This window comes from Kogia breviceps, chromosome 8, assembly GCF_026419965.1.
Source record: "Kogia breviceps isolate mKogBre1 chromosome 8, mKogBre1 haplotype 1, whole genome shotgun sequence".
Taxonomy (NCBI): domain Eukaryota; kingdom Metazoa; phylum Chordata; class Mammalia; order Artiodactyla; family Physeteridae; genus Kogia; species Kogia breviceps.
In genome coordinates this window covers 34508148-34533013 of record NC_081317.1, presented here as the reverse complement: position 1 = coordinate 34533013, position 24866 = coordinate 34508148, and the positions used below count along the sequence as shown (strand labels likewise).

Below are 24866 nucleotides of genomic sequence, written 5' to 3'. Positions count from 1 at the left end.
GGTCCGGGAAGATCCCACATGCCGTGGAGTGGCTGGGCCCGTGAGCCACGGCTGCTAAGCCTGCACATCCGGAGCCTGTGCTCCGCAACGGGAGAGGCCACAACAGTGAGAGGCCCACGTACCACAAAAAAAAAAAAAAAAAAGAAAAAAAGAAATGTTAACTATGTGATGGGATGGAGGTGTTAGGTAAGCTACAGTGGTAATCATGTGGCAATGCATAAGACAGAACCCCTCTGAGTAAAACCCCTTTTCACCCTAAGCCCCAGTTCAGTGTCAGTTCCTCTGTGGGTCCTTTCCAAACCTCATCTCGCACAGATGAGTCCTGAGAGCAGGACACATGTTAGTCCGGCCTCCTCTCCTTTGCCCAAACACAGGAAGTCCTCCTCTCTCCCCATTTTCAGGCAGGCCTCCTCTAGTTTTGAGATGTGGTTCCACTTCCCCCAGGGCTACTCTTTCTCCTGGTGGGCTCCCCTTCACCCCTCAGCCTGGTCCAGCTCAGCCAGGCCTCCCCTTTGCCCTCGGGAACACAACAGTGGCCTCTTTATAGGCCCAGCCACCAGGCAAGCCCTGAAGATGGAACAGAGCAATAGGGGAACTACACAAACAACTCCCTCGCATTTTCTTTTCCCTTAGGAAAAACAACTCCTCCACGAAAATTGCAAGACAAAGGCCCAGTCCTACAGGGGGGCATTCCCAGAACTCCAACCTTGCACCCTCCTGTACACACCCAGGCCCCAGGGCAGGCACAGGGTGCAGGCTTGTACCTAAACTAATCCAGCTTTCTTCCTCCAGGGCCTTTTCAAATGCTAATCTGATTTTCAACCAGCAAATTTTGCCAGCCCCTCTGGACCTTCTAATAGGGTGTCTCCTAGGTGCCCTCTGAGGGACACCCTATAGCTGAGCTATTTGAACTTCAGGGTTTCCCATCTGGCTCCAGGAGCTACTTGAACTGTAACCGGAACCCCAGAACCTTTTACTGAACTAGTGAGGCCAGTGCTTTCGCCCCATAAGTGGTCATGAAGTTGCACCTAGATCACAGGATTGTTTGAGGCTTCAAGGAAATAATGACTGGCAAGCCTTCTGCTTGCGATCAAGTCCTTGTGGACTGCCTGCCCCTCCCTCTGAGTGAGGTTCCCCAGGCCAGCTGATAAGAGGCCACTGCAAGGCTTTCAATTCTCTCTAAATCAAGTCACTGGCTTAGGGCCATCACAAGCTTTTCTGTACTCCAGTTCACTTTGGAACACCTGGGGTTGGGGGGGGGGGGAGATGTCCCCTAGGAAAGATATGGAAATTAATTTGGAAAAATTCAGTTCAGGTTACCACTTCTAAAAATAGGAAGCTACATAGCCCTCACCATTCAGGTTTACCTCTCATCCTAGTACTGGGTGTTTTCGGTAACCCTTCTTCCCTCTGGGCGGTGGTTTGTTTATCTCTGGAGTTAACATAGTTTGTTTTTGAAATATAAAATTCTTAAAAGAGCACTTGGCACACAGCAAACCTCAAGGGATGTTCATTGCCACTCCAGTGGCCGCAGACTCGGCCGCAGACTCATTCCACCATCATCAAGCACCTCGAAAAGTGCTGGGTAGGAAATGGTGGCATGGGGGACCCCGGGAGCTGAGGCATGCTGTGGAGTGACTCAGACTCTCCAGCACAGGAGAACCACCTGGGGAGATTTCAGAACTCCCTGGGCCCAGGCTGAACCCCAACCATCAGTGTAGGGTGCAGGGCTGGGGGTCATCGGCATGCTGGAATCACTTGACAGTTTAAAAATTTCTGCATGCCGAGGGTCACACCCCCAGAGATTCTGGATCAAACTTCGCGATGGGACCCTGTTAGTCTAGGATTGAAAAGCACTGGTCGAGGACAGAGATTTCAATCCTGGCTACACATCAGAATCACCTGGGAGGCTTTCCAAACAACCCGTGTGTATTCCAGCTCCACTCTGAGAGACCTGAATTTCATTTAGGGCAGCAGTTCTCAAACTTGACCTCACACTTCAATCACCTAGGGAGCAGAGGAGGGGGTGTAAGATTCCCAGGCTGCACCCAGACCTATCCCGGCAGACTTCCTGGAGGTGGAAGCAGGACCCAGTCCTCTCACGCCTTCCAAGAGAGATTACAGCATGTCCCCAAGGCTGAGACCCAGAGGTCCAAATGATCCAAGACCCCTGGGACCTCTGGCCTCCTTTGGGGGATCCCTGTGAGATCAAAACCATTTTCTTTACAACACCCAGATGTGACCTGCCTCTGCCCTTTTGCCTACTTCCTATTCTCTCAGTGATTCCCAGAGCCCAGGAGACCTGCTGCAGAAAAGGGAAAGCAAAGCAGAACTGAGAAGCCAACTTCCAGTTCTCGTACTGTCATTCCTCTCACTAAATCAGTTTTCTGGCTTTGGGACTATGGTTGCTTTTCTTGAAAAATACTTAAGTTACCGTGTAATGGGTTTATTATGGTTATTTTTAATGAATTAATTTTTTGAAATTTCTCAGTTTCAATTTCTAACATGTTAAATATTTGACAGATATAACCCACAGAAGACAGTTTAGACTCTACCCCTTGCCAGAGTAGTAACATAAATTACTAAACCTCTCTGACCTTTATTTTCCTAATCCAGTAAATGGGGATAATGCCTACCTCACAGGGATATTAAGAGGATTGACTTCAAAGCGATTTTTTAAGCCAGTGTTAAAAACCGGCTGTTAATACACGAACTGGTTCCTCACCCAGACCCACCCTCCTGTCAAGGAGCACAGATTTATATTTTTACCTGGATTCTCGGCTCAGGAATCTGGGTTCGCTTGGCCAGATCTATTCTGACATTAATATCAGGGTAAGCGTCACTTTCAAAAGCCTCAATAAGAATCTTGTATTGGTTTTTGTCGAACTTGGTTCTCTTGCGCCTGCGGCCATCTTGGGGCCCTGGAACAGATCCAGAATAAGAAAAAAAAAGACTTTAATCTCAGGCCTCACATTCAGGTTCACTCTTGACCCGTGGACTTCCATGTGAGACCTGAGACTTGCTCCCTTAGTCCATGGAGGTCAGTGTAGAACCTGCAAGCTCCCGATAAGAAGGAATTTATTTCCAGGCATGAAGCTTAGGGTCCCGTTGCAGAGCTCTCTCAGGGCCGCTCCTGGGATTCTGCTCCTGGTGCTGGCACCCTCTGAGTAATCCCATGAAATACGGACACAGAATCTGCTCCCAACTCTCCCTCAGCTCCCAACTCAGGGGTTCCAGCCACACATCTTACGGATACTGCAAAAGTCAGTGCACCCCAAATAGTTCTGGGGGCATCTGCCATATAAACTATAATGACAACTCAATGCATAGGTCCAGACACTGGCCTGGGCATGCCCAGATGTGTCAAGACTCCTACTAACATGTACCTACCACCTATGCGAGGACCCCAAATACACAGATATCAGGAGATGTCAAAAACTAAAACAAGGAAATTTCATCTGAGAAAAAACCTAACATCGGGGAATTTGCTATACGTTAACATTTGTATTTCCCCTTGTGACGTGGGGAAGCTCCCCAGTCCTTAATTTTAGCTTTGGGCTCCCCAAGTCCATCAAAGCTGGGCTCACCACTGACGCAGTTCTAAACAGAATTCACTCCATGATGAAAAATGGGCAAAATACCAGGCCCCAGTGAAGCTAGGCTCCCTTCCCCTCCCAGCCCGCCTCAGAGCAATCCAGTTGCCGCCCCACCCTGCAGAGGGAACTTTCCACACTTCCGAATTAAGAAAGCACTGTATCGCCATGGATTCCTACTACCGTCCTGTGCTCCTTCTCCAAGGCAGCTTCTTCAGGGCCTGATTTGGTTAGCCTTCCCCCTTTCCAAGTCTCAGCACCAAATGTCACAGTGAACAGAAGACTTCAAGCCACTCCAGGGGAGCCCTGCCGGGATCCTGTTGCCTTTCCTGCTGCTGGCGCAGGCCCTCCTCCCAAGGACTCACCCTTCGAAGACATGAGGAGGATGCGCCTGCAGACGAGCAAGGAACTTCAGCGCGAACCGCCTCCCTCTCTCTAGGAGTCCTGTAGATGCACTGGAGGGACCCACCCAGTTAAGCCCCCTTTTAACGCTTTGCAAGGCCCCTCCCTTAATTCTATCTTCTCTGAAAGGAGTTCAGGGAGTGGCGCCACCGGGCTCTTCCTTCCGGCTTCCTTTCAGAGCACAGGTTTTGGGAGCGCAGAGCTCCCGGGCCTTGGGGAGCTACCGAGACGTTGAGCGCGGAGTCAAGGCTTAAGAAACAGAGTTAAGGGACTTCCCTGGCGGTCCAGTGGTTGGGGGTCCGTGCTCCCGCTGCAGCGAGAGCGGGTTCTATCCCTGGTCGGTGAACTACAATCCCACATGCCCAGAGGCACGGCCAAAAAAAAAAGAAACATGATTTAAGATTGCCCTGCACAGCCGCAAAATAGCATGGGCCAGACCACACATGTCATCAAGGAGGTTTGATGCCGTTGAGGGATACAGCGGCAAATGAATTCATCACGGAGTGAAAAGACCACGACCCCTTTGCACCCCACATGTGCCCTTCCTGCCCATCTGCAGTGCAGCAAGCGTCCCCCAATAGCAAACGTTGGGCTGAGTCACGCTTGCCTACTCAGTTACTAAGGCACTTGCCACTGCTGTTTCCTCATCCATACCCTCGGATCGACTTTTTGATCATGAAATGAGCTATTATAAAAGCTGCCGCTATGCCTACCTAGTACATAGAAAGTGATGAGTCAAAATTTAGACTTAGGTTTATGCTGTATATCAGGGCCCCCTTTTCTTGAATCCCAACAATTGAGCAAGTCTCCAGGAGTTTTAGTAGCATGTAAACCCACAGAAGTAGAAAGGAAATAGGTTGAGAACTGCCCCCAAGCTGCAGGTATCAGGAGAGGAAGGGGTGGAAAGCTGCATGGCGGTTGGCTTATCTCACTTTGGTGATTAGCAGGGTGGGGCATTAGTTATGATCACATTTTAACCACCATAAAGTGTTTCCTTTCAAGCTCTATAGTTTTGTTTTGTTTTACTTCTGGCTGAATTAATTTGCAGTGAGTTGGATTACTTTGGGATTGCCTCAGAAAAAGAAAGAAATTGTTTCCACCAAAGTCTACCCTGAGCTGAAAGATCTAAATAGCAAGAGCAGCCTTGAAAAGATATAGTTGTTGAGAAGTAGAGTAGGAAGGTACCTTGAAAGTTGCCAAAAGGACAGCCTCAAAATGCCATGTAAGGCTTTCCTGATGGTCTCTCAGGGAGAATGCCATCTCAGAAACCTGGTTCCTGCTCCGCCGTCCAGGAAGCTCAGAGACACATGGGCATCATCCTCCTGCTCTGCCCTGAGGATGGTTCTGCTGGCCTGTCTCCCTCCTGCAGAAAGGAGAAGCAGACTGAAAACCCAGAATGCTTCCAGTCCTGAAAGGTTCTCCATCTGCACCAGTTCTGTTTAAAAATGAACTCCAAAGCTGTGTGTCCATGAAGGACATACTCTGCTTGAATAGGTTCAGCATCAGAGATGCCTTCTGGAGCAGAAGGAATCATCTTACGGGTATGATCGTCCCTATCCCTTCACCAGGGAACAACTATGCCAGCTCCAAGCAGTCATACTTCCCCAACCCACACAGCCCCGTGAGACCCCACAAGACCCCCCTCAGCCCCACAAGATCCCACAACCACCCTGCAAAGACCCCAAACGACCCCACAACAACCCAACATGATTCCACACCATCCCACATGACGCCCAACAACCACCACCACCTCTTTCACCCTTGACACCTCTCACTTTATTTCTTGTTCCTAAGTTTGAGAAGACTACTGCACTTGCAGGGGCTGGTGGGAGTGAAGCTTTGTGCAGGGAGGAGAGAGATGAACGGGAGGTGCAGAAGTGAGGAGACGCTGCAGAACTTGCAGGGGAACAGAGGGAGCTCTACACATGGGTGGACATGGGTTTTAGGAGAAACTTGCTTTAGAATGGGAGAAACCCAAGCGTTGTTATAGGAAAGCGTGGATCAAAGCAGAGATGAGATGACCGATGGTGCGACGCCACAGAAGGATGCGTCCAGAGCTGAAGGGATCTGGATCTCTGCTCTGGGCCAAGCCCTGCCCATGTGTTTGCTGGTCCCCAGAACAGCTCTCACCCGCATTTCTTCAAGAGTGGAGGCCAAGCCCAGGCCCCTTGGAAGGTGCAGTGCTGGGATCCAAGCCAGTTTTGGCAGTAAACTGCTGCCCTGTTTCCTCCTCTGAAACAGGCTGTAAGGGTGTTTATGTCCAATACAGTGGCTGTGAGCCACACGTGCTATTGGGCACCTGAACGTGGCAAGTCAAAACTGAGATGTGTTGTGAACATAAAACACCTCATTTTGGGCACTCAGCACAAAACACAGGATGTGAAATAGCTCTGTCCATGAAAAAAATACTCAGTAGCCAATCTAAGAAAGAAATGAAAAATTTTATTCAACCCAAACTGAGGATTATAACCCAGGAGACAGTCTCTCAGAAAGCTCTGAGGACTGTTCCACCCATTAGAGGTAAAAGCAGTTATATACGTTTTCAAGACCAAAGGTTAGACATCAGAGAAACATATTGACAGTTTACATAATCCAACAAGGCAAGTAGTCATTGTGACCTCTTAACAGAATTGAAAAGGGAATGTTATTCCCTAAGGAGTTACCCTGCTAGCACTGGAAGAAAATTGGTGGGTGCTTTTTTAAAAATTTATTTATTTATTTATTTTATTTTGGCTGCATTGGGTCTTTGTTGCTGTGTGTGGGGTTTCTCTAATTGCAGTGAGTGGGGGCTACTCTTTGTTGTGGTGTGAGGGCTTCTCATTGCAGTGGTTTCTCTTGTTGTGGCGCATGGGCTCTAGGTGTGTGGGCTTCAGTAGTTGTGGCACGTGGGCTCAGTAGTTGTGGCTCATGGGGCCTAGAGCGCAGGCTCAGTAGCTGTGGTGCACGGGCTTAGTTGATCCGCGACACGTGATATCTTCCCGACCAGGGCTCGAACCCGTGTCCACTGCATTAGCAGGCAGATGCTTGAACACTGTGCCACCAGGGAAGCCCATTTGATGGGCTTTTTACTTAGTTTGGTTTTTTGTTGGTGAGCAGGCATTACTGTGTCTTCTAAGGGGATCTAGTTTATGTAGAGTTCAGATGCACAAAGCATACAAAGGGGATGGAGTAGAGGCCCAAACAGCAGAGAAAATTTTATGTTCAATTTTTCTTGCCCTGCCTTAAAATAATTTTGTTTCATCAGCTCTATGATTTTTCTATCCATTACAGAGTTGAAACAACATTTTTTTTTGGGGGGCAAAATAAAATGTATTACTAAAATCAATGTCACCTGTTTCTTCTTACCTTTTCAAGATGATTACTATAAAATTAAAAAATACATATGTGGGGAGAGACCTTCAAGATGGTGGAAGAGTAAGACATGGAGATCACCTTCCTCCCCACAAATACATCAGAAATACTTCTACATGTGGAACAGCTCCTACAGAACACCTATTGAATGCTGGCAGAAAATCTCAGACTTCCCCAAAGGCAAGAAACTCTCCACATACCTGGGCAGGGCAAAAGAAAAAGGAAAAAACAGACACAAAAGAATAGGGACTGGACCTGCACCACTGGGAGGGAGCTGAGAAGGAGGAAAGGTTTCCACACACTAGAAGCCTCTTCACTGGTGGAGACGGGGGTGGCAGGGGGGAAGCTTCGGAGCCATGGAGGAGACCACAGCAACAGGGGTGCAGAGGGCAAAGTGGAGAGATTCCCGCACAGAGGATCGGTGCCGACCGGCACTCACCAGCCCGAGAGGCTTGTCTGCTCACCCGCTGTGGCAGGCGGGGGCTGGGAGCTGAGGCTCCGGCTTCAGAGGTCAGATCCCAGGGAGAGGACTAGGGTTTGGGAGTGAACACAGCCTGAAGGGGGCTAGTGTGCCACAGCTAGCTGGGAGGGAGTCCGGGAAAACTCTGGACCTGCCTAAGAGGCAAGATACCATTGTTTCAAGGTGCGTGAGGAGAGGGGATTCAGAGCACTGCCTAAACGAGCTCCAGAGATGGGCACGAGCCACGGCTGTTAGCTTGGACCCCTGAGACCGGCATCAGACACTAAGGCTGCTACTGCAGCCACCAAGAAGCCTGTGTGCAAGCACAGGTCACTATCCACACCTCCCCTCTCGGGAGCCTGTGTAGCCCACCACTGCCAGGGTCCCACGATCCAGGGACAACTTCTGCTGCAGAACACACGGCGCACCTCCGGCTGTTGGAACATCACGCTGGCCTCTGCCACATTCCGTATCCCTCCCACCCCCGGGTGAGTGAGCCAGAGCCCTCGAATCAGCTGTTCCTTTAACCCCGTCCTGTCTGAGCAAAGAACAGATACCCTCAGGCGACATACATGCAGAGGTGGAGCCAAATCCAAAGCTGAACCCCAGGAGCTGTGCGAACAAAGAAGAGAAAGGGAAATTTCTCCCAGCAGCCTCAGGAGCAGTGGATTAAAGCTCCACAATCAACTTGATGTACCCTGCATCGCTGGAATACCTGAATAGACAACAAATCAACTCAAAATTGAGGTGGTGGACTTTGGGAGCAAAGATATATATATATTTTTTCCTTTTTCTCTTTTTCTGAGTGTGTATGTATATGCTTCTTTGTGTGATTTTTCTGTACAGCTTTGCTTTTACCATTTGTCCTATGGTTCTGTCTGTCCGTTTTTTTTTTTTCCTGGTATATTTTTTAGCACTTGTTATCATTGGTGGATTTGTTTCTTGGTTTGGTTGCTCTCTTCTTTCTTTCCTTTTTTTATACTTTTAAATTTTTTTAAATTTTAATATCTTTATTTTATTTTATTTTCCTCTTTCTTCCTTTCTTTCTTTTTTTTCTCCCATTTATTCTGAGCCGTGTGGCTGACAGGGTCTTGGTGCTCTGGCCAGTGTCAGGCTGGTGCCTCTAAGGTGGGAGAGCCGAGGTCAGGACATTGGTCCATGAGAGACCTCCCGGCCCCACATAATATTATATTATTATATTATTATTATATATTATTATATTATATATAATATTTGCGACTACAACGTAAATCACAGCAAGATCCTTTTTGACCCACCTCCTAGAGAAATGGAAATAAAACCAAAAATAAACAAATGGGACCTAGTGAAACTTAAAAGCTTTTGCATAGCAAAGGAAACCATATGCAAGATGAAAAGACAACCCTCAAAATGGGAGAAAATATTTGCAAATGAAGCAAGTGACAAAGGATTAATCTCCAAAATTTACAAGCAGCTCATGCAGCTCAATATCAAAAAGCAAACAACCCAATCCAAAAATGGGCAGAAGACCTAAATAGACATTTCTCCAAAGAAGATATACAGATTGCCAACAAACACATGCAAGAATGCTCAACATAACTAATCATTAGAGAAATGTAAATCAAAACTACAATGAAGTATCACATCACACCAGTCAGAATGGCCATGATCAAAAAATCTACAAACAACAAATGCTGGAGAGGGTGTGGAGAAAAGGGAACCCTCTTGCACTGTTGGTGGGAATGTAAATTGATACTGCCACTATGGAGAAAAGTATAGAGGTTCCTTAAAAAACTACAAATAGAACTACCATATGAGCCAGCAATCCCACTACTGGGCATATACCCTGAGAAAACCATAATTCAAAAAGAGTCATGTACCACAATGTTCATTGCAGCTCTATTTACAATAGCCAGGACATGGAAGAAACTTAAGTGTCCATTGACCGATGAATGGATAAAGAAGATGTGGCACATATATACAATGGAATATTACTCAACCATAAAAAGAAATGAAGTTGAGTTATTTGTAGTGACGTGGATGGACCTAACATCTGTCATACAGAGTGAAGTTAAGTCAGAAAGAGAAAAAAAAAAACCGTATGCTACACATATGTGTGGAATCTAAAAAAAAAAAAAAAAAAAAGGTTATTAAGAACCTAGGACCAGGACAGGAATACAGACACAGACACAGCGAATGGACTTGTAGACACAGGGAGGGGGAAGGGTAAGCTGGGACAAACTTAGAGGGTGGCATGGACTTATATACACTACCAAATGTGAAATAGATAGCTAGTGGGAAGGAGCCACATAGCACAGGGAGATCAGCTCGGTGCTTTGTGACCACCTAGAGGGGTGGGAGGGAGATGCAAGACGGAGGAGATATGGAGATATATGGATATGTATAGCTGATTCAGTTTGTTATAAAGCAGAAACTAACACACCATTGTAAAGCAATTATACTCCAATAAAGATGTTAAAAAAATAAAAACATAAAATAAAATTACATATGGAGCTCACATTATATTTCTTAAGAGTCTGTGCCCTTAATTGCTAGGCAGTACCTCTACACCTATGAGATGCAGATAATGGACAAGATCCTGAAGATAATTATATGAACAAGACAAATACTATTCCTTTATGGCTTCAGGAAGAGTCCATAATCCTCATGGGAGAAGGCCAAGGCTCCAGATTCCTTTAGAGAATAATAGGGAAAAAGGCAAAAAAAGTAAGGAAGTTTCATGTTTAGCTCCAAAGATATTTGACAAGTTGGTCTATCCCAGATTTTGTTTATTTTTTATTCAGTTGAAGTGTTAGACACTCATAAGTTAATCAATTTTTTCCCACAAGAAATGGCAGTATTTGTAACATAGTTTTGAATATTAGTTGATTATTTGAGGTTAATATTTTAAGAATCGTGGCAAAATTTTTTAAAAAAGCATGACAGAGCAGTAGATGAAGATAGAGGAGAGAGAAGAAAAAAAAAAGGATTGTGTGTGAGAGAGAGATGAAGATTGACTGAGAGGGAATCAAAAAGATTCTTTTCATGCATGTCTTCACCTAGGCCTGTGTAAGACCCTCAGGACCATGCTTCCCGCACCTGGCTAAAATGAACTCCATCATTTTTTTCTCTATCTTCCCTTCTCCCCCTGCCCCATTCTCTCCCTTTTCTTCCAAGGGGTGGAGTGTGGCATTAGTATCAGGTAGATTTTGTTGTGATTCTGGCTTCTCCCTTCCTAGCTCCCTGGAATTGAAATATTTAGAAAAATTCTCTAAACTTCATTTTTCTTATGTGAACAACAGAAATAACTATACTTGCTGCCTCATTGGGTTATCAAGTAAAGTGCCTTCAGTAGGCTCTGGCATGTGTTAAGTACTTATTAAACATTAGCTATTTTATTTTCTTCAAAAGTCTGAGGACCAATGAATTAATGCCCTCACTTTATGCTTGAAACTTCCCTGATCCAGAGACCACAGGGAAGAAAGATCAGCCTGAGCAGACAAGGGATTATGGGTGATATCCTGTGGCCCTTCAGAGGGTTCTAGCCATTTCAATTCTTGACTAAGCAAAGGATCCAGGTCTTCCTCCCTTAACTCATTAAAAATAACTACAGGGCACATAGCTGTGCTAGGGCTGCTTAAGGGAAAAGACAGCACTGGATGGAGCTGTTTTGTAGCACAAAGAACTACAAAGAAATCTGGGATTTAAAGATTTAGAAGACTTGGGAGTACCGGAGCAGCTGCTGCCAAGTCCAGATCCAACGCCGTCAGTCACCCGCCTGATGTGCACTCTATTTAATACAAAAGAAGCCAATAATGGAGGAATAGAGAAATAAAAAAGACATGGAAAATAAATAGCAATTGGTAGATGTAAATCCTACTTTATGAATCATTACAACAAATGCAAATGAATTAAACATTACAATCAAAAGGGAGAGATTGGCAGAATGGATTCTTTTCAAAAACATGATCCAACTATAAGCTGTCTACAAGAGATTCACTTTAGAAAGTTAAAAGATGGGAAGAGATACAGCATGCAAATAGTAACCAAAAGAGAGCCAAGTGGGGACTTCCCTGGTGGCACAGTGTTAAGACTCAGTGCTCCCAATGCAAGGGTCTTGGGTTCGACCCCTAGTCAGGGAACTAGATCCCAAATGCTGCAACTAAGGAGCCAGTGAGCCACAACTAAGGAGCCTGCCTGCCACAACTAAGACCCTGTGCAACCAAATACATAAATAAATAAATATTTTTTAAAAAAGAGAGAGAGCCAAGTGGTTATACTAGTATGAGTCAAAATAGACTTTAAGACAAAAATTGTTATTGGAGACAAAGGACATTTTATAGAGGTATTTAAGGAAATAAATGGGTCAATCAAATAAGAAGAATAACAATTATATACACATATCCACCTAATAATAGAGTCCTAAAATACATGAAACAAAACCAGACATAATTGAATGAAGAAATACATATTTCAACAATAAAAGTTGAAGACATCATGCCCCACTTTCAATAACAGACAGAACAACGAGGCAGAAGATAAGCCAGGAAGTAAAAGACTAGAACAACACTAAAACCCAATTTGACCTAACAGACATCTGTAGAAGAGTCCACCGACCAAAAGCTGAATGCAACTTTCTTCTCAAGTGCACATGGAATATTCTCTCTCCAGGATAAACCATATGCTAGGTTATAAAAGTCTCAATAAATGTAAAAGGATTGAAATTACACAAAATATGTTCTGAACCCATAATAGAATGAAATTAGAAATCAACAGAATAGGGCTTCCCTGGTGGCACAGTGGTTGAGAGTCCGCCTGCCGATGCAGGAGACACGGGTTCGTGCCCGGGTCCGGGAAGATCCCACATGCCGCGGAGCGGCTGGGCCCGTGAGTCATGGCCTCTGAGCCTGTGCGTCGGGAGCCTGTGCTCCGCAACGGGAGAGGCCACAACAGTGAGAGGCCCGCGTACCACAAAAAAAAAAAAAAAGAAAAAAAAAAGAAAAGAAATCAACAGAATATAATTTTTCAAATTTATAAATATGTGGAAATGAAACACACTCCTAAATAACAAATATTTCAAGAAGAAACACAAGGAAAATGAGAAAATGCTCTGATATTGTTGAAAAAAGATATAAAACATACCAAAACTTATGGGATGCAGCAAAAGCAGTGCCTAGAATGAAATTTATACTGGTAAATGCTTATATTTTTTTAAAAGGAAAAATCTAAAATCAATAACTTATACTTCCATCTTAAAACACTGAAAAAAGAGTAGCAAAATAAACCCAAACCAAGCTGAATAAAGAAAATAATAAGGATTAGAGAGAAAGTAAATACAACAGAGAATAAAAAGCCAATAGAGGAAATAAACAAAACCAAAAGTTGCTTATTGAAATAATCAATAAAACTGACAAACATTTAGTACAGCTAGCCTGACCACGAAAAACAGAGAAAATTCAAAATACTCTAATCAAGAATGAATGTGGTGGTTAAAACTCTTAGAACTGTACACCAAAAGGAGTGGATTTACTGTATATAAGTAACAACAAAAAAAAGCAGCCTGGACTTTCCTTAAGAAATTGCAAGTACAAATAAGTATAAGTTTCTTTTAGTGAGAAGAGTATTATAAATCCACATAAGTCAAAAACTCCTAAAAAGTGGCCCTTGGACAGCATGATGGGTCTAGACCCCTCCTGTATACTAAAACACTTCAAATTCTACACTTACTAGGGGTAGAGATTAAGCAGTACAGAAGCGTAAGCTGTGCAGAAGATGGCCTACCTCATGGATAAAAAAGACCCTGTAAGTCAGCACGGACCTAAGGGCTATACTGAATTTCCCATTATGAGCAAGTAAATTATACCAAGAGTTTATAACCTACTCGTTGGTTGGAATTAATTAATTATTGACTCATTCCTCCTGAAATTTTTTCTGACACAGCTGATTTATTTACAAACTGTGACTTCAGATGTTGCCTTGTGCTTGTTAGGAATTTCCTATCAGGTTCCAGAGAATTAAAAAAAGGGAGAGGAAAGGACTTTCCTGGTGGTGCAGTGGTTAAGAATCCACCTGCCAGTGCAGGGGACATGGATTTTTTTTTTTTTTTTTTTTTTTTTTTTTTTTTTTTTTTTTTGCGGTACGCGGGCCTCTCACTGCTGTGGCCTCTCCCGTTGCGGAGCAGAGGCTCTAGACTCGCAGGCCCAGCGGCCATGGCTCACGCGCCCAGCTGCTCCGCGGCACGTGGGATCCTCCCGGACCAGGGCACGAACCTGCGTCCCCTGCATCGGCAGGCGGGCTCTCAACCACTGCGCTACCAGGGAAGCCCAGGACATGGATTTGACCCCTGGTCTGGGAAGATTCCCACATGCCACAGAACAACTAAGCCAGTGTGCCACAACTACTGAGCCTGCACTCTAGAACCCGCAAGCTACAACTACTGAAGCCTGTGCACCTAGAGCCTGTGTTCCACAACAAGAGAAGCCACCACAATGAGAAGCCTGCACACCAAAAGGAAGAGTAGTCCCCACTCACTGCAACTAGAGAAAGCCTGCACGCTGCAACAAAAACCCAACGCAGGCAAAAAAAAAAAAATCAGTAAAATAAATAAGTAAATAAATTTAAAAAGAGAGAGGAGAGATTTCCATTTCCCCATTTTCTATGACCCTTACTTAGGTTTTCACTAAGTATGGGAATATATCAGTTTGGTACCCAGAAATAAAACCAGATTCATTCAATATTATTCCACAAAGAACAAAATCTATAAACAAATAAAAAATCTTAGCTGTAAAAAAAAAAAAAAGAATGAATGAAAAACATCACTACTGACCTAACAAATGTAAAAAAAAAAGATTATATTGGAATACTATGAACAATTGCATGGCAAAAGAAACTAGATAACCCAGATGAAATAGACAAATTTACAGAAAGACATGGACTCCTGAAATTGTTCAAGAAGAAAAGAAATTTTGAATATATACATAGCAAGTAATTAATAATCATAAAACTTCCCACAAAGAAAAGCCCAGGAATAGTTTCACTGGTGCATTCTCTGAAATGTCTAAAGAATTAACACCACTCCTTCACATATTTAGAAACATAGAAGAGAAGGGAACACTTTCCAACATATTTTATTAGTCCAGCATTACCCTGATACCCAAATCAGACAAAGATATCAGAAGAAAACTATGAACTAATATCCTTTATGGATAAAATGAATATGGATAATGAAAATGGACTTTAAAAATCTTCAACAAAATACTGGCACAGCAAATCAAGAACGTATAAAAAGGATTATATCAAAATAATGAGAAGACAAACCACAGACTAGAAGAAAATATTTGCAAAAGACAGCTGAAAAAGCACTGTTATCCAACCTGATTTTAAAATGGGCAGAAGATCTGAGCAGACAATTCACCAAAGAAGATATACAAATGACATATGAAAAGATGCTCTATATCAAATGCCATTAGGAACTGCAAATTAAAACAACAATGAGGATACCACTACACACATATTAGAATGGTGAAAATCCAAAACACTGACAACACCGAATTCTTGTGAGGATGGAGAGCAAGAGGAATGCTCATTCATTGTTGATGATAATGCAAAATGATACTGCCACTTTGGAAGGCAATTTGGTAGTTTCTTACAAAACTAAACATACTCTTACCATTCAGTTCAGCAATGATGCTCCTTGGTATTTACCCAAAAAGTGGAAAACTTAATTCCACAAAAACACCTGCAGATGGATGTTTATAGCAGCTTTGTACCATAATTGCCAAACCTTGGAAGCAACCAAGATGTCCTTAAGTAGGTGATTGGATAAATAAACTGTGGCATATCCAGACAATGGAATATTATTCAGTGCTAGAAAGAAATGAGCCACCAAGCCATGAAAAGGTATAGAGGAACTTTAAAGAAAAGAAGCCAAGAAAGAAGCCAATTACTGTGTGATTCTAACTACATAATATTCTGGAAAAACTAAGACTATGGAGACAGTAAAAAGTTCAGTGGTTGCCAAGGGCTGGGGCGAAGGTAATGAATAGAATGAGCACAGGGGACTTTTAGGCAGTGAAATAATTATATATGATACTATAGTGGTGGGTGCATGCCATTATACATTTGCCAAAATCCGTAAAATATACAACACCAAGAGTGAACCTTAATGTGATCTATAGACTTTAAATGATAATGAAGTGTCAATGTTGGTTCATTAATTGTAGTAAATGTACTGCTCTGGTGCAGGATGTTGATGGTGGGGGAAGCTGTGTGTGCAGAGCAACAAGGAGTATAAGGGGACTCTCTGGACTTTCTGCTCAGTTTTGCTGTGAACCTAAATCTTCTCAAAAAATAAAGTATCTGTGTGTCTGTGTATGTGTGTGTGTGTTTAAAAGACTATACACAGCAACCAAGTAGAATTTGTCTCAGGAATGCAAAGTGTTCAACATAAGAAAATCAATAAATGTAATATATCATATGATAAGAGACAAATCTCACATGCTAATTTCAATAGACACAGAAAAAAGCACTTGACAAATCCAAACCCTTATAGGATAAAAATATTCAACAAAATAAAAATAGGAGGGAACATCCTCAACTTAATAAAGGCGTCTATGGAAACCCCACAATTGACATCATACTTAATGGTGAAAGACTGAAAATTTCCTCCCTATTATCAGGATCAGGACAATAATGTCTGCTCTCTCCACTTACGTGCAACATTTTACTGGAGGTTCTAGCCAGGGCAATCAGATAAGAAGAAGAAATAAAAGGTACCCAGATTAGAAAGGAAGAAGTAAAACTATCTCTATTTGTAGAGGATATGTCTTTGTATATAAAAAATACTAAGGAATCTACAAGAAAACTATTAAGCTAATAAAGTTCAGCAGTGTTGTAGGACACAAGATCAATATACAAAAATCAGTTGTATTTCTGTAAAGTAGCAATGAACAATCTGAAAATAAAATTAAGAAAACAATTCTATTTACAATAGCATAAATTGAATAAGCTTCTTAGGAATAAATTTAACAAAAGTAGAACAAGACTTATGCACTGAAAACTACCAATAAAAAGAAATTAAAGAGGATCTAACTAAATAGAATGATATCCTGTCTTCATGGATTAGAAGACTTAATATTCTTAAGATGGCAATACTCCCCAAATTATGTACGGATTCACTACAATTCCTACGAAATTGACTTTTTCCACCACAAATTAGCAAGCGGATCCTAAAATTCATATGGAAATGCAAGGGACCCAGAATAGCCAAAACAATCTTGAAAAATAGGAATATAGTTTAAGGATTCACATTTCCCAACTTCAAAACTTACTACGAAGCAACTGTAATCCAGACGAGATGATACTGGCATAAGGACAGACATATAAATCAGCAGAGTAGAATTGAGACTCCAGAAATAAATCCAATCATTATGGGCAGCTGATTTTTGACAAGGGTTCTAAAACAATGCAAAAAGAGAAGAATAGTCTTTTCACAAATACTGATGGGACAACTATATATCCTCACGTGCAAAATAATGAAGTTGGACCTCTACCTCACACTATCTACAAAAGATGGATGAAAGACCTAAGTGTAAGAGCTAAGCCCATGGAACACTTAGAAGAAAATATAAGCATAAATCTTTGTGATCTTGGATTAGTCAATGATTCCTTAGATATGCTACCTAAAGCACAAGCAACCAAAGAAAAATATAGATAACCTGAACTTAATAAAAAAAAATTGTGCTTCAAAGGACGCTATCAAGAAAGTGAAAAAACAAAAAACAAAAAAACAACAACCCCTGAGTAGAAGAAAACATTTGCAAATCATATATTTGATAAGAGTCTAGCATCCAGAATACATTAAAAACTCTTACAAGTCTACAATAAAAACACAAATATCCCAAACACAAAGTTCTCCAAAACACAAATTTCTCCAAAGAAGATATACAAATGGCCAACAAGCACGTGAAAAAAGGCTCAACATCATTGGTTATTAGGAAAATACAAATAAAAACCAGAGTGAGATACCACTAGGATGGCTGGAATCAAAAAGATGGTCAATAACACATGTTGGTAAGGATGTGGAGAAATTGGAACCTCATACATTTCTGGTGGGAATGTAAACTGTTGCAGTTGCAGCTACTTTGGACAACAATGTGGCAACTTCTCAAAAAGTTAAACATAGTCAACATATGATCCGGCAATTCCACTCCTACAAATACACCAAAGAAAATTGAAAACATAATTTAACACAAAATCTTGTACATGAGTGTTCATAGCAGCATTTGTCAGAGTCAAAAAGTGGAAACAAATGTCTATCACCTGATGAATGGATAAACAAAATGAGGTATATCTGTATAGCGAAATATTATTCAGCCATAAAATGGAATGAGTACTGATGCATGCTACAACATGGATGAACCTTGAAAACATTATGCTAAGTGAAAGAAGCCAGACACAAAATGTCACATGTGTATGATTTCATTTACATGAAATGTCCAGACTAGGAAAATTCACAGTAATAGAAAGTATATTAGTGGGTGTCAGGGGCTGGGGCGAGAGGGAATGGGGAGTGAATGCTAATTGGTATGGGATCTTATGGAGTGTGATGAAAATATTCTGGTTTAAATAGTAGGGATGGTTGCAGTCTTGTGGACATATTAAAAATCTTGTGAATATACGAAAAACGACTTAATGTACACATTAAAAGGGGAAATTTTATGGTACGTGAATTATATCTCAATTTAAAACAAAAACATTTGACCATACTTGTGTTGATCTATTCTTGGACTCTATTCTATTCCATTGATTTATGGATCTATTTGTCTGCCAGTATCACACTGTCTTGATTACTATAGATATATACAACTCCGTAAAATTGGGTAGGGTGATTCTTCAAATTTTATTCTTCATTTTCAAAACTTTAAAAAATAACGGTTCCAGTTTCTTTGCCTTCCCACAAAATCTGATAATCAGTCTATCGACATCTACACAAAATACTGTAGGTATTTTGTTGATAGTGTTGTTCTTCCATACCCTTGCTGCTTTTACCGGGTGGTTCTATTGATGACTGTGAGATGAGTGTCAAAATCCTTGCCTATAGGGCTTCCCTGGTGGCGCAGTGGTTGACAGTCCGCCTGCCGATGCAGGGGACTTGGGTTCGTGCCTCGGTCCTGGAAGATCCCACATGCCATGGAGCGGCTGGGCCCGTGAGCCATGGCCGCTGAGTCTGTGCGTGCGGAGCCTGTGCCCCGCAATGGAAGGGGCCACAACAGTGAGAGGCCCGCGTACAGAAAAAAAAAAAAAAAAAAAAAAAAAATCCCAGCCTATAATTGAACATGTGTCTGCTTCTCTTTTCAGTCCTATCAGTTCTGTGTTTTGGTGCATACAGTTTGGATTATATTTTTTTAGTGAATTGACCCTTTCATCATTATCATCTCTTTGACGCTGGTAATTTTCTTTGTTCTGAAGTCCATTTTGTCTCACATTAATATAACCACTCCAGCTTTCTGTGATTAATGATATTAATCACAGAAATCAAAATAATGATACTACTGTTTTAATGATATCTTTTTAGAGGAAGCTTTAAAATTTAGAATAGCTTTAGATTTACAGAAAAATTGCAAAGATCAGCTTGCATATACCTCACATCTAGTTTCTTCTATTAACATTTTGAATTAGTATGGCACATTTATGACAATAAATGAATATTGATACATTATTATTGACTAAAGTCCACACTTTATTCAGATTTCCTTAGTTTTTAAAAAATTTATTTATTTATTTATTATTTTTGACTTCATTGTGTCCCCTTTGCTGTGCACAGGCTTCCTCTAGTTGCAGCAAGCGGGGGCTCCTCTTCATTGCAGTGTGAGGACTTATCATTGCGGTGTCTTCTCTTGTTGCAGAGCACAGGCCCCAGGCACACAGGCTTCAGTAGTTGTGGCACACGGACTCAGCAATTGTGGCTCACGGGCTCTAGAGCACAGGCTCAGTAGCTGTGGCGCACGAGCCCAGCTGCCCCGCGGCATGTGGGATCTTCCCGGACCAGGGCTTGAACCCTTATCCCCTGCACTGGAAGACAGACTCCCAACCACTGCACCACCAGGGAAGTCCCTAGATTTCCTTAGTTTTTACCTAAAGTGTTTTTTCTGTTTCTAGTATTCCATCTAAGATACCAAGTTACATTTAGTCTCCTTAGGCTCCTCTTGGCTGAACTGTTTCTCAGACTTTCCTTGGTTTTGAAGACCTTGACAGTATTGAGGAGAGTTGGTCACCTATTTTGTAGAATGTCCCCTGTTTGGGATTTGCCTGATGTCTCCTCATGATTAGATGGAAGTTATAGGATTTGGGGAGGAAGACCACAGATGTAAAGTGCCATTCTCTTCACATATCAATGGTACATATTATCAACATGACTTATCCCTAGTGATGTTGACATTAGTCTCCTGGCTGAGGTGGACTCCTGTCAAATTTCTTCACTGTATAGTCTGTTTATTCCCTTTCCATATTGTCCTCTTTGACAGTATGACACAATGTACAGCCCACAGTTAAAAAGTGGGGAGTTATACTGCATCTCCTGAGAGCAGAGTACCTATATAAGTTATTTGGCATTCTTCTGTACAGGATACTTTCTATCACCCTTCCTTCCTGTCTTCCTTTCTTTCTAATTTATTTATTAATATGGATTCATGGATATTTATTTTATACTTTGGGTTATGACCCAATACTACATTATTTATTTTCTTTTTTCTTTTTTTTTGTGGTACCCGGGCCACTCACTGTTGTGGCCTCTCCCATTGCAGAGCACAGGCTCCGGACGCGCAGGCTCAGTGGCCATGGCTCACGGGCCCAGCCGCTCCGCAGCATGTGGGATCTTCCCAGACCGGGGCACGAACCCGTGTCCCCTGCATTGGCAGGCGGACTCTCAACCACTGCGCCACCAGGTAAGCCCTCTTACTCAGCTTCTTGAATCTGTAGGTTATGTCGTTCCCCAAATTTGTGAAGCTTTCAGTCATTATTTATTCAAATATTATTTTTCAGCCTTGCCCTCCTCCTCCTCTCCTAAATGTTAGATCTACTGTTATTTTCCTACCAGCCCTTCATATTGTTTATTTTTTTATTTAAATAGTTTTAATTGTGGAAAAGAACACATATAAAATTTACCATTTGAACTATTTCTAAGTGTACAGTTCAATAGTGTTAAGTATATTTACAGTATTGTGCAACCAATATCCAGAAGTTTTCATCTTGTAAAATTGAAACTCTATACTCATTAAAAAACAGCACTCCAGGGCTTCCCTGGTGGCGCAGTGCTTGAGAGTCCGCCTGCCGATGCAGGGGACACGGGTTCGTGCCCCGGTCTAGGAAGATCCCACATGCCGCGGAGCGGCTGGGCCCGTGAGCCATGGCCGCTGAGCCTGCGCGTCCGGAGCCTGTGCTCCGCAACGGGAGAGGCCACAGCAGTGAGAGGCCCGCGTACCGAAAAAAAAAAAAAAAAAAAAAGATAAAAAACAGCACTCCATTTCGTCCTCCCTCCAGGTCCCAGCAACCATCAATCTAATTTCTGTTGATATGAATTTGACTTCTCTACATATTTCATATAAGTGGAATCATACAGTATTTTTCTTTTTGTGACCTGCTTATTTCACTTAGCATAATGTCCTCAAGGTTCATTCACATTGTAGAATGTGTCAGAATTTTCTTCCTTTTTAAGAATGAATAGTATTCCATTGCATGTATATACTGTATTTTGTTTATTCATTTCTCTGTCCATGGACACTTGGGTTGCTTCCTCCTCTTGCCTATTGTGAACAGTGCTACTATGAAAATGGGTGTGCAAATATCTCTTCAAGATCCTGCTGTTAATTCTTTTTATATATACCCAGAAGTGGAATTACTGGATCACAGAGTAATTCTATTTTTAATTTGTGAGTAACCACTATATTGTTTTCCATAGCAGATGCACCATTTTACATTATTTTGTGTCATGTTTCTTTGCTGAACATTGTGTTTGGGATTCATCCATGTTGTTGCCAGTAGTTATGCTTTGTTTATTCTCATTACTGTGTAGCACTCCATTAGGTAGAAATCCTACAATTTATTTATTTATTCTTCTATAGACTTTGGGGTTGTTTCCAGGTTTGGACTATTAAAAAGAGTGCTGGGCTTCCCTGGTGGCGCAGTGGTTGAGAATCCGCCTGCCGATGCGGGAGACACGGGTTCGTACCCTGGTCCGGGAAGATCCCACATGCCGCGGAGCGGCTGAGCCCGTGAGCCATGGCCGCTAGGCCTGCGCATCCGGAGCCTGTGCTCCGCAACGGGAGAGGCCACAACAGTGAGAGGCCCGCATACCGGAAAAAAAAAAAAAAAAAAAAAAAAAAAAAAGAGTGCTGCTATGAATATTCTTGTGTGTTTCTTGTGAATATATATATATATAATATATATTATATATATTATATATATTATATATATATATATATATATACACACACACACACACATTTCTGCCATGTTAAATTCCTAGGAGTGGAATGATTCTGGTGATTATAGTAATATTGTATTATGGTTTTGATTTGAAATTTCCTGATGACTAGTGGAGTTAGCACAGACCTTTTCAAATAGTTATGGGCCATTTGGGTGTCACCTTTTGTGAAGTGTCTATCACAGGTTTTGCCAATTTTTCTGAAGGTTTGCTTCTTCTTTATGATTTTGTAAGAGTTCTTTATAAGTTCTGGATATGAGTGCTTTGTCAGATACATGTGTTACCATACCATGTCCCTTTTTGTGGCTTTGCTTTTCACTCTCTAAATGGTTTCTTTTGATGAACAGATGTTCTTACTAATGACAAAGTCTGACTTCTAATTTTTATTTCCCTTTTAGTATTTTCTGTAACGTCATTTAGAAAATCCTTACCTAACCCAAAGTCATTAAGATATCGTGTTTTCTTCTAAGAGCTTCATTGTTTACCTTTTTTTTTTTTTTTTTTTTGCGGTACGCGGGCCTCTCACTGTTGTGGCCTCTCCCGTTGTGGAGCACAGGCTCCGGACGCACAGGCTCAGCGGCCATGGCTCATGGGCCCAGCCGTTCCGCGGCATGTGGGATCTTCCTAGACCGGGGCACGAACCCGTGTCCCCTGCATCGGCAGGCGGACTCTCAACTACTGCGCCACCAGGGAAGCCCCATTGTTTACCTTTTATATTTAGGTATGCAGTCCATCTGGAATCAATTTTTGTTTATGATTTGAGATTTGGGTCAATAGACATTTCTTCCTCATATGACTTTTCAAATGACCCGTACTATTTTTTGAAGACCATCCTTTCCAATTCCACCACTGTGTCTACCCTCACCATTTATAATAGCTGTAAAGCATGTCATTCTAAGTTACTCTCATAACTTATTCAGCCACTCTTCCATGGGATATTTGGGTTATTGTCTGGCCTCTGCCATCATCAAACACGGTGAACATCTTTGTATGGTCATCAAGGTCTTCTTCTGAAGTTGTTAGAACAGAGTAGAATTTCTGAGCCTGAAAATTCTTACATTTTTTAAGAATTAGTAAATTAGGGCTTCCCTGGTGGTGCAGTGGTTGAGAATCTGCCTGCCAATGCAGGGGACGCGGGTTCAAGCCCTGGTCTGGGAGGATCCCACTTGCTGCAGAGCAACTGGGCCCGTGAGACACAATTACTGAGCCTGCACGTCAGGAGCTTGTGCTCCACTACAAGAGAGGCCGCGATAGTGAGAGGCCCGTGCACCGCGATGAAGAGTGGCCCCCTCTTGCCACAACTGGAGAAAGCCCTTGCACAGAAACGAAGACCCAACACAGCCAAACATAAATAAATAAATAATTTTTAAGAAAAAGGATTAGTAAATTTTACAGTTCACATCTCAAAGAATACGAAGAGCCCCAGTGAAACATCTGCCTCCTACCCTGTCCGCAACCCTCCCAGTCCCTTCACCAGGTAAGCACAGTCATGAAATCTTGAGTATTTTCCAGATATCCTGTAATGCACGAAAATTCATTCTTTATATTCTTTTCTTCTTTTCTTGTTACACGGCTAGTGGTACTCTATATGCTCTGTTCTTCATCTTGCCTTTCTAAATTAACACAACATCTTAGAAATCTTCCTATCACTGTAATAAAAAAGCATCCTTGTTCATTTTTAAGGTAGTGAGCATAATTTTCCATTTGATGGGTGTATAAGAATTTAGACAGTCTCCTATTGATTGGCATCTATGGTGTTTCTAATCTTTTGCCATTCAAACTATGCTTCAATGAATAACTTTGAACATGTCATTTCGCTGTGTGCAATATATCTGTTGGAGGTACTTCTAGAAGAGACCTTGCCGGGTCCAAGGGGATATGCAGTTGTAATTTGATGAGCATTGCCAATGCTTCAGCAATATATGAAAGCTCCTGTTTTCCCACAGTATGGCCAATGTGAGGCAGGAGATAGATGGGCTCCAGGCTAGACATTTACAGCTGGCCTCCTGTTTGCCCTTCCTGGGGTGAGAAGATGTGCTCCAGGCCGGATATTCATAACCAGCCCCCTGTTTACATTTCCTGAAGCAAGAGATAAATGGGTTCCAGGACTACATATTTATGACTGGACGCCTGTCTATATTTTGAGATCTGCATCTCAGTATAAAAACCAGCAACAGAAATAGGGTAAATAACTGGACACTGGACATTTTTATGGCAGGAACAGAGTGGGACTAAACCCTGTTAAAAGATCAAGAGGTCATACATTTCCCACCCTCGGGGCACATGTGCATAAAGTCTCGTTGGGGGTCAAAAGGGAGGGGGCACCACCCCATAATATGTGATGCTAAGGCCATCCCATAGGCCTCTGGGCTGTAATCCATCTTGGAAAAAAGTTGCGCATGCATATTGGGGAGGGTCCTAGGGCAGGTCAGGTGTGGAAAAAGAAACCAGATAATTGGCCAAAGGTACACAAAGACCCAGAAGAACTGCCCTATATAAATGACTTAACCTCCTCTTTACTGCGCTCCTCATTAGGGAGGACACCCACACCCTTTGTCTCCAGGTGTGCATCTCTGCCTTGCTTCTATCTTAACTAAAC

General features: G+C 42.4%; 1 protein-coding gene across 1 annotated transcript in view; it reads right to left on the bottom strand.

Moving 5' to 3' along the window:
• The window catches only part of LOC136794738 (double homeobox protein 4C-like), a 29272-nt gene that overhangs the window by 3306 nt on the left and 1100 nt on the right, over window positions 1-24866 (bottom strand). The window contains exons 2-3 of the mRNA XM_067041059.1: window positions 24264-24346; window positions 2770-2921 (exon numbers count right to left, since the gene is read on the bottom strand). Of these exons, the coding sequence (XP_066897160.1) occupies window positions 2770-2921; window positions 24264-24346 (235 nt within the window). The remainder of the gene's footprint in view (window positions 1-2769; window positions 2922-24263; window positions 24347-24866) is intronic.